Source organism: Onychomys torridus, chromosome 3 (assembly GCF_903995425.1).
Source record: "Onychomys torridus chromosome 3, mOncTor1.1, whole genome shotgun sequence".
NCBI classification, from domain to species: Eukaryota; Metazoa; Chordata; class Mammalia; order Rodentia; family Cricetidae; genus Onychomys; species Onychomys torridus.
Window position 1 is genome coordinate 138,770,022 of NC_050445.1, and position 9,156 is coordinate 138,779,177.

Sequence of the window (9,156 nt, forward strand, 5' to 3'; positions counted from 1 at the left end):
AGGAAATATCATCCTGAGTGAGGTAACCCAGACTCAGAAGGACAAACATGGTATGCACTCACTCATAAGTGGATTCTAGATATAAAAACAAAGGACAATCAGACTGCAACCCACAGATGCAGGGAGGTGACCTAGCAGGGGGGACCCTAGGATGACCATAGCTTATAATAAGTTTTGGTTTTGCCCAATCACTGGGTCAGCTTTAGTGAAACATTTCACTATTAGGATAAGAATTTGTACTGTATCAAGCTGATGAAAGAAAATGCTGGCTGTACTTTCAGGAGGGGAGGCTAAAATCTTTTTAGATTATGGATTAGCCTATAGAAAAATGTCTGCCGTAAATCAGTGAAGGGGAAGATGAATAGAAACCTCACTTACATAACTTAAGTAAAACATAGCTCTCTGAATAGATGAAGACAGGTTTCTTCTGTATCCCAGAATCTAATCTATATTTATATGTATAATTCAGCTCTTATTTGGTTTAAAAGGGCTTATTGGGAAATGTTACCATTTTTACTATTTTCTACAGAGAAAATATTTTCCAGTTTTTTTGTGTTAAAAAAAAAAAAAAGACACTTGCTGCCAAGCTTGACTGCCTGGATTCACCTCCAGGACTCACATGGTGGAAGCAAAGAGCTGATACCAGAAAGTTATCCAGTGACCTCCACACACATTACACACTGTGTCACACACAACCACACCCACACAAAAATAACTGTAATTTTTTTTTTTTTTTTTTTTTTGGTTTTTCGAGACAGGGTTTCTCTGTAGTTTTGGGGGCTGTCCTAGAACTCGCTTTGTAGACCAGGCTGGCCTCGAACTCACAGAGATCCACCTGCCTCTGCCTCCTGAGTACTGGGATTACAGGCGTGCGCCACCACCGCCTGGCATAATTTTAAAAATTAAAAGGCAAACAACAATGAAATCCAAATCAACCAAAATCCAAAGCTGTCTAGATTTATTGTATTTATTGCTGAAAGACATGAACCAGCAAATGCTCAGCACTTGTAATACAAGGCTACATCAAAAGTCAAGAACACACTCTGATGCAGGGTGGTCCTGTAGCTCAGTAGCAGAGTATGGTCTGGATACATGAGGCTCCTCCCCAATACTAACAGAAAAGGAAGGTTTTGCCTTTAGGCTGGAGAGATGGCTCACAGGTTAAGAGCCCTTGGCACTCTTGCAGCGGACAAGAGTTTGGTTCCCAGCACCCACACGGTGGTTCACAACTACCTCTAACTCCAGTTCCAGAGGACCTTGTGTCCTCCTCTGGCTTCCTTGGACACCAAGAAAGTATACGGTACACATTCATACGTACATGCATGCACTTAATAAAAAACTCATACACAGAAAATAAAATCTTCTTTTGTCAAAGGTTCTGTCTTAAATCACAGATCAAAGATAGCCTTTGGATGGAAGTTCAAGACTAGCCAAGGATGAACTCACAGTTTTAGAAACTACTTCAACCTGCAAAACATGCAGACTGTTAGTGAGGCTACATCTCGGGGAAACAGGCAACAAGATGCATCTTGTGCTATTAGAGTCATTGGTGAAATTGTCTTCCAGAACAAATGAGGTATCTTCCTGGGGAAAATGTCCAACTGTGTTTCTGTTTCTCAACTTGAAACTAAAGCCTTGGTTGAAAAGCAACTAATGACCTTCCATCTTTGTTGTTGAATATTATTTTAGATGTGTTACATTTGTTTATGCTGTCGAACATTTGTTTAATGATGCAAAGATGTGTTGCATTCTTTTATGTTGCATTTGTTTAACTCTGTGAAGCTGTGTTACTGTGCCTGCCTAAAAACACCTGATGGACTAATAAAGAGCTGACCGACCAATAGCTAGGCAGGAGAAAGGATAGGTGGGGCTGGCAGGCAGGGAGAATAAATAGGAGGAAGGACCAAGAGAAGCAGAAGTGAGAAAAGAAGGGGTGAGCCACCCAGTCAGCCAAGGAATAAGAAATAAGAAAGATTTGCAGAAATAGAGACAGGGAAAAGCCCAGAGGTAAAAGATAGGATAATTTAAGAAAAGCTGGCCAGAAACAAGCCAAACTAAGGTCGAGCATTTATAAGAAAGAAAAGGTCTCTGTGTATGATTTATTTGGAGCTAGGTGTCAGGGCCCCTAAAAGAGCAAAGAATAAAAACAAAACAAAACAAAACAACAAACAACAACTACACACCTTCTTCCAGGCCTACTTGGCAGTGTGTTCTACAGAGCTACAAACCCTGATCCCTTTCAAAAAAAAATTTTTTTAAGGCATTCAAAAGGAAACCATCACATATAATTGGGCCACTTAGGATAGCATATTATTACATCTAGATTTTATTTAAGATTATTTTGTTTTGCCATGTGGTGGTGGTATACGCCTTTTAATCCCAGCACTCAGGAAGCAGAAGCAGGCAGATCTCTGAGTTGGAGGCCAGCCTGGTCTACAGAGAGTTCCAGGATGGCCAGGACTACACAGATAAACCCTGTCTTGAAAAAAATTATTTTATTTTACATGCATAGTTATTTTCCGTGAATGTGTCTGTGCCACATTTGTGTGGAAGTCAAGAGAAAGCATCAGATCCCCTGGAGCTGGAATTTATGGATGGTTGTGAGCTGCCATGTGGGTGCCAGAACCTGAACTAGGTACTCTGAAAGAACAGCCAGTGCTCCTAACTACACTGAGCCACCATCTCAGCAGCTCCCCATCTGAATTCAAAAGTTGAAATTAGCCATATGTGACTCATACCCTCATAATCCAAGTACTTGAAAGTGGAGCTAAGAGGGGCAGGAACTCAAGGCCAGCTCTTGGCTACTCAGCTAGTTTTGTCCTAGGATGGGCTACAAGACACCATTTCAAACCCAACCAAACAATAACGAAAAAAAAAAAAAAAGAATTAGGCCAGGCATGGTGGCACACACCTTTAATTCCAACATTTAGGCTGAGGCAAGCCGATCAATGCCTAGAGAGTTCTAGGCCAGCCAAGGTTACAGAGTGAGCCTCTGTCTCTCTGTCTCTCTGTTTCTGTCTCTCTCTCTCTCTCTGTCTCTGTCACACACACACACACACACACACACACACACACACACACACACACGAGTTAAAATTACCTGTAGCATTATGGAATATTTGAACTGTTATCAATAGACGTTGGAGGAGGTCAAAATTCAATGGCAACCTCCCCCATGAAAATGCAGCTAGTGATCTAGCTTTACTCAAAACTAACCCTTGAAGCATATCCACTAGAGGAGGACGTGCCCACTAGTAGTCTACATTACTCGGGAGGCTGAGGCAGAAGAATGAAATGAATGGCCGTCAGTTCAGCCACACAGGAGACTCAGGGAACGAACGTAGCCCCCACACTGTAGGGAATGGGGGCAGTAGTTCAGGAAGGATGCCAGTGCCTCTGACTCTTTGGGCCTCAGGAATGACTCGGCCAGGCAGCAAAGGTCTCTAGCGGAGAGAACACTCTCCATAGAGAATGCACGCCGATGATGTCATCAAAGGGTTAATTCTAGACAGGGACGCGGGGGGGGGGGGGGGTGGGGCGCGGGGCGGGGCACGCAGCTGTCAGGTGGCGTTGGAAAGATTAACTGCGGTGAAGAGCTTCACGTCGGGGAAGATCGAGTCCTGGGAAGGGACAAGAGGTTACCCACCCAGAGTGGGCTCCACAAAGCATGCGCGCCTGTCCACGACTGGCATCACCACTGAGTCTTCGCCTCGATTACTGGCAGCGGGTGAGGTTCCCACCGGGGGCGTGGCGTGGCGGGCGTGGTCTGGGTGGCGAGGAGAGGGTTAACCACCCACAGAGGCCGGGGGGCGGAGCGCGGGCCGCCGGGCGTCCTGCGTCCCCGCTGGAGCCGGAAGCAGTCGCGGGTCAGGGGCGCGCCTAGCCTACCCTTCTGGGTGCTTCGGCCGAGGTCCCTGCGGGCTGGGGAGCCCAGCGAGGTGCGGGATAGAGGGTGGGTGTTAGGGGCGGCGAGGGGGTGGTCCATGGTGTGGTCTGAGGGGCGAACTCGTGAGACACTTGGGGGGCGCGGCACAGATGGGGTGAAAGCAGAGTGATGGGCCCAGGAGGGTTAGGGGACCAAGAGCAGGCTGGTTGGCACACACGGGTGAACAGATGACGGGAACGCTAGGGAAAGATGCTGCGCCTCACACTTTTCTTCCCACACCGCTCCAGGGGACGATCCGGAGCTCAACTTTCAGAAGAGAGACGCCCCAGCAAGCCAGTTTCGAGGATCCCATCAGCTGCTCACCTCATGGGCCAGACGGCCCTCGCAAGGGGCAGCAGCAGCACCCCCACCTCGCAGGCTCTGTACTCTGACTTCTCTCCTCCGGAGGGCTTGGAGGAGCTCCTGTCTGCTCCCCCTCCCGACCTAGGAGCCCAACGACGCCACGGCTGGAATCCCAAGGATTGCTCCGAGAACATCGATGTCAAGGAAGGGGGGCTGTGCTTTGAGCGGCGCCCTGTGGCCCAAAGCACTGATGGGGTCCGGGGAAAGAGGGGTTACTCGAGGGGCCTGCATGCCTGGGAGATCAGCTGGCCCCTGGAGCAGAGGGGCACACACGCTGTGGTGGGCGTGGCCACTGCCCTCGCCCCGCTGCAGGTTGACCACTATGCGGCGCTTTTGGGCAGCAACAGCGAGTCTTGGGGCTGGGATATTGGACGGGGCAAATTGTATCATCAGAGTAAGGGCCTTGAGGCCCGCCAGTACCCTGCTGGACCTCAGGGTGAGCAACTAGTGGTGCCGGAGAGACTGCTGGTGATTCTCGACATGGAGGAGGGGACTCTGGGCTACTCAATTGGGGGCACCTACCTGGGACCAGCCTTCCGTGGACTGAAGGGCAGGACCCTCTATCCCTCTGTAAGCGCTGTTTGGGGCCAGTGCCAGGTCCGCATCCGCTACATGGGCGAAAGAAGAGGTGAGAACCGGACTAGGTGTCGGGAGAGAATTACCACTGTTGGCAATGGTTTGGGATGGAAACTCATGCTTGGACCACAGAAAGGGGCTTCCTATCACTTTGGCTTGTCACTGAGATGGCCTTGGCTGTAGCGTCACTCGCAGGCCTTACTGGATGTGTGATGTAGAAATCCAGAACCTTAGGTCTCTCTCAGAAGGAGGCAGAATGGAAAAACTAAGGGAGCTTGAGTTTGAGAATGTCTGGCTGGAGTTGCACCTCTCCTGACCTTGCCGTTCTTCTCTCTCAGCAGAGGAACCACAATCCCTTCTGCACCTGAGCCGCCTGTGTGTGCGCCAGGCGCTGGGGGATTCCCGGCTTGGCCAGATATCCACTCTGCCGCTGCCCCCTGCCATGAAGCGCTACCTGCTCTACAAATGACCCTGTAACACCAGATTGTGCTGGCACCTGGCCGTGGGCAGTGCGGTGGGGACAGGTGGAGAGGCACCATCGGCCTAGACAAACAGGAACGCCAGCGAAGCCAGGGGAGGAGTGGCTGGGCCCCTTCTCTAACCCTTCCAGAGGGGCAAGGCAAGGAGCAAACGCAGAGGCTGTGGCAGCCCGCTGCAAAGATGTTTTTCAAGTAAAAAATGAGATGTATCGTCACAGAGCCTGTTTGGTTTTTCTTCCACCGCTCCTGTAGCGTCCTGTCACTAGGGAATTACAGGGAAACAAGCAATGAAGGTGACCAACTACAGAGCTCAGGGCCAGGTGTTTATTTCCCTTACATGTAAGATGGTTCACAAACACAACACGAGGGCTTGGGTGCTGTGGGGGAGGGGAACATCCCCGGCCTCTTAGAGCAAGAGGATCTTAGCCTTGATGTTCACTGAGAAGGGAAAGGAAGGTGATTTTACTCTCTTGCCCTTGCTAGGGCCTGAAGGGACGGCCAGTTCCACTCTTTGCATCCAACCTCCACCCCCTAGGTGACATATTTCACTCTAACTATTGTAAGTGGTAAAGGGATTGGCCTGGTCCCAACCATTATAGGGAGGTGTAAAAGGTTCAGGAAGGTACTGTGTTGATTAGGACACAAGATGGAACAGATGACATCAGAAGCATGTGTCTGGTGGGAACAGTTACTAAGCTTCTGGGTGACCTAGTCCTGGCCTAGCGAAGGGTTGGGGAGACGGATGGTGCTTATTGTTTGGCATTGATGATGTCCACAAATTCAGGCTTGAGGGAAGCACCACCCACGAGGAAGCCGTCCACATCAGGCTGGCTTGCCAGCTCTTTGCAGGTTGCTCCAGTCACAGAACCTGTAACAGAAACAGGAACAGGAAGATGGCTTGGTCAGGGATAGGATTAGTACACTTAAGCCCCACCTCTCTGTGGGACCTCAGTCTGTCTTAGCCCATTCCCACCTTGGTTGGCGCCAAACCCACTCACCTCCATAAATGATTCGGGTGCTTTGAGCCACCGCATCAGAAACATTGGATTTCAGCCATCCTCGAAGCTTCTCGTGTACTTCCTGGGCCTAGAAAAAGGAGGCAGATTACATAAAACCCTTCCTGTTCATTCAAAGAGAAAACACACACACACAGGCGCTTGGACAGTTTGGTTTCTGGAGAAGCCCTGGGTCAGTGAATAGCGAGCTTCAATCCTAGCCAGGCCTAGAGTGAGCATCCTTGGTAAGTCACTCAAGAAGAGTCTGGGGGCCCCTGTGGCTCCGGGCAGTTACCTGTTGAGGTGTTGCAGTCTTGCCGGTACCAATGGCCCAGACAGGTTCATAGGCCAGGACAACTTTGCTCCAGTCCTTCACATTATCTGCAGGACAGAGATCAGGAAGGGGACAGTGAAGAGGAGAGAGCTGCCCGGCCAAGCTCGCCAGGGTGTAACAGTAATGACCTACAGCCCCTGGTGGCTCCTTTTCCCCACCCATTTTTAAAAACAATTTATGTGTGTGTGTGTGTGTGTGTGTGTGTGTACACACGCGCGCGCACCAAGGTGCACACATGAAGGCCAGCGGACAACTTGCAGGAGTTGGTTCTCTCCTTCCATGTGTGTTTGGGGGATCACACAGGCTCTCAGCAGTAAGCCCCCTTACCCACAGAGCATCTCACCAGCCCCTAGTGGCTTCTGAAGGAGAAGTGACAAGGACCACCCTCTCTTTCCTGCCTCAACATAATCCGGCAGGCTGCAGGGTTTCTGACCTCCCAAGCCCAGCTCTGAGGCCCTTGCGAGGTTCAAAGGCCCCTTTCTCCAGAGGTACCTGCGATGGCTTTGGTTTGCTCGAAAACAACCTTCTCGGTGATACCAGCTTCCCTTTCATCCAACTTCTCCCCAATGCAGGCGATCACTCCAAGGTCCTCGGCTAGGGCGTGGGCCACTTTCTGCCCAATCAGCTGTTGAACAAATACAGTGAGACATCTCTCTCGACGAAGGGTCTCTCCTACCTCCCTCCAGCTTACTGACCTCATCCGACTCCCCGAAGATGTGCCTCCTCTCCGAGTGCCCCAAGACTACCCATGTGGCTCCTAAGTCTTTGATCATGCCGGGGCTAAAACACAGACACCAAGGTTCAGCAAGGAGCCTCCAAGGAAGTTTCCCTCCACATCCTCTCTGCTTCCACCTCACCTGATCTCCCCAGTGAAGGCCCCATTGGTCACTTTGTAGCAGTTCTGCGCAGCCACAGCAATCTTGGGATCTAGCTTCTGCCTGGCGAAGTCGATGTAGGCCGTGGGGGGTGCACACACCACCTCTGAGAATGACATCAAAGAAAGCCTTCATTCTCCAGGCTTGCTGTCAGGCCTTCACCCTCCTGCTTCTATTCGCCTTTTTCATTCCAGAAAGATGACCTTTGTCCACCACACAGTCCAGGCCAGGCCTGTCCCAGTCCCACAGCCTCCCTGACGCTCCTGTTAGGCCCCAGGCCTCACCCTGCCCTCTGCCCTTTTAACAGCCGTGGCTCTAATTTCCTCAGGCTATTCTGGGAATGGGCACCTCCGAGACTCGGTATTCGCCGGGGCCAACCCTTCTAAAATAGTCCACCCCACTACTCCAACCCAGCAAGGAGTTTTGGCACAAGGAGAGGAGGCCAACCACTGGAGTTTATTGGCTCTTTGGGAAGTAAATGAGCAGACGATACCCTCTCAAGGTGCTCTGATTTAGGTGGGGAGGATGGAAGAGAGGTCCCGTGAGCAGCAGGGAGTTGATTAGCTCTCAGAGACCTTGTGTTTTCCTATTTCCGGACTGAGGAGATCTGTAGGATAGCTTTTCATTCCCAAACTGCTCAGCGTGTTTGGCGCCTGCTCAGGCCCTAAGGTGGAAGGCAGGAGTGGTCCAGGCTGTGGAGGGGTAGGGATGTAGGAGCCCCAGCGGGGAGGCAGAAGCGAGCTGCGGCGAGGAGGAGGAGTTTCGAGCTACGTGCAGAGACGCACGGATCTAGAGACCGAGGGGGCAGGTAGCCGGGAGCCCGCGCAAGCTCGGCTTCCTCCCCCACACTCCGGGGACACGTGCCACGTCTCCTGATCATCCACCCGGACACTGGTTCCGCTTCTTAACCGTGGCCTCTAGCTGTTGCAGCCCCGGTCCACTCGTAGGGGCGACCTTCCACCCAGCCCCCACCCCAAGAAGCCCTTTCCCGACCCACAGGCCCAGGGCACCATTTAAATGTCTTCCCCCTCAGCACATCTCTATGCTGCCCGGACACCAAATGGCCTCTGTCCCCAGGCCAGCATCCAGGTCCACTCGGATAGGGAGTAGGTGCTGCCACGCCCGGTAACCACCATCACCCCACCCCCGCCCGCAGCCGCCGCCGCTCCCAAATGGAGCTCACCGGTGTTTGCAGGCACCTTGGCGGCGTTCAGGGTGCAAATGAGTTCTCCCAGGCACTTCTTCCTCCCGTTCATCTTCCAGTTGCCGCCAACGAAGAACTTCCTGGAAGGCGCCATTGCCCTGGAACAGCCTGGTTGAAGGTCAGCACAAGCGCGGTGCGCTGGCCACTGGCCACTTATATAGAGCGCTTTGAAGCAGAACTCCTCCTCCTTCCCGCCCTCCATCACGGTTAGCCCGGCCCCTTGCTGCTAGACCGTCCCCCTCCGCCTAGCCACCTCCCGGTGTTTCGATATTCTGACGTTTCTCCTTTCTTGTAGCAACGTTCTAGGGGGACCCGGGGGCTCAAACGTCCCGCCTGTTGCCCGACAGTTGAGATGCTGAGCCTCGCGCTCAGAGAAACCCACTTTGCGATTTCGAAGACCAGAGG

At 51.8% G+C, this 9,156-nt stretch overlaps 2 protein-coding genes across 3 annotated transcripts; one reads left to right on the forward strand and one right to left on the reverse strand.

Annotated features, from left to right (window-relative positions):
• The first annotated feature begins 3,750 nt into the window (after positions 1-3,750).
• Positions 3,751-5,558, forward strand: Spsb2 (splA/ryanodine receptor domain and SOCS box containing 2). Of its 2 annotated transcripts, none has more exons than XM_036182776.1 (3): positions 3,751-3,938; positions 4,174-4,916; positions 5,203-5,558. In XM_036182776.1, the coding sequence occupies exons 2-3, from the start codon at positions 4,253-4,255 to the stop codon at positions 5,331-5,333; spliced, it is 795 nt and encodes a 264-aa protein (XP_036038669.1). In that variant the 5' UTR covers positions 3,751-3,938; positions 4,174-4,252; the 3' UTR covers positions 5,334-5,558. The 2 variants fall into 2 exon arrangements, with proteins under 2 accessions (XP_036038669.1, XP_036038670.1); XM_036182777.1 differs by having other exon boundaries at positions 5,206-5,558.
• A 95-nt stretch (positions 5,559-5,653) lies between these two features.
• On the reverse strand, positions 5,654-8,966 carry Tpi1 (triosephosphate isomerase 1). The gene is made up of 7 exons (XM_036182775.1): positions 8,731-8,966; positions 7,530-7,653; positions 7,368-7,452; positions 7,165-7,297; positions 6,634-6,719; positions 6,342-6,429; positions 5,654-6,211 (listed from the first exon to the last, which is right to left on the reverse strand). The coding sequence occupies exons 1-7, from the start codon at positions 8,951-8,953 to the stop codon at positions 6,093-6,095; spliced, it is 858 nt and encodes a 285-aa protein (XP_036038668.1). The 5' UTR covers positions 8,954-8,966; the 3' UTR covers positions 5,654-6,092.
• Between the last annotated feature and the right edge of the window lie 190 nt (positions 8,967-9,156).

What these genes read in the sequence shown, in the direction of transcription:
- Spsb2 (XM_036182776.1), top strand. Translation starts at nt 4,253, where the DNA reads ATGGGCCAGACGGCCCTCGCAAGGGGCAGCAGCAGCACCCCCACCTCG. An exon ending in CTACATGGGCGAAAGAAGAG is followed by an intron (nt 4,917 to 5,202) that starts GTGAGAACCGGA and finishes CTTCTCTCTCAG; the next exon opens with CAGAGGAACCACAATCCCTT.
- Tpi1 (XM_036182775.1), bottom strand. Translation starts at nt 8,953, where the DNA reads ATGGAGGGCGGGAAGGAGGAGGAGTTCTGCTTCAAAGCGCTCTATATA. An exon ending in TCTTCGGGGAGTCGGATGAG is followed by an intron (nt 7,298 to 7,367) that starts GTCAGTAAGCTG and finishes TTTGTTCAACAG; the next exon opens with CTGATTGGGCAGAAAGTGGC. An exon ending in CACCCGAATCATTTATGGAG is followed by an intron (nt 6,212 to 6,341) that starts GTGAGTGGGTTT and finishes TTTCTGTTACAG; the next exon opens with GTTCTGTGACTGGAGCAACC.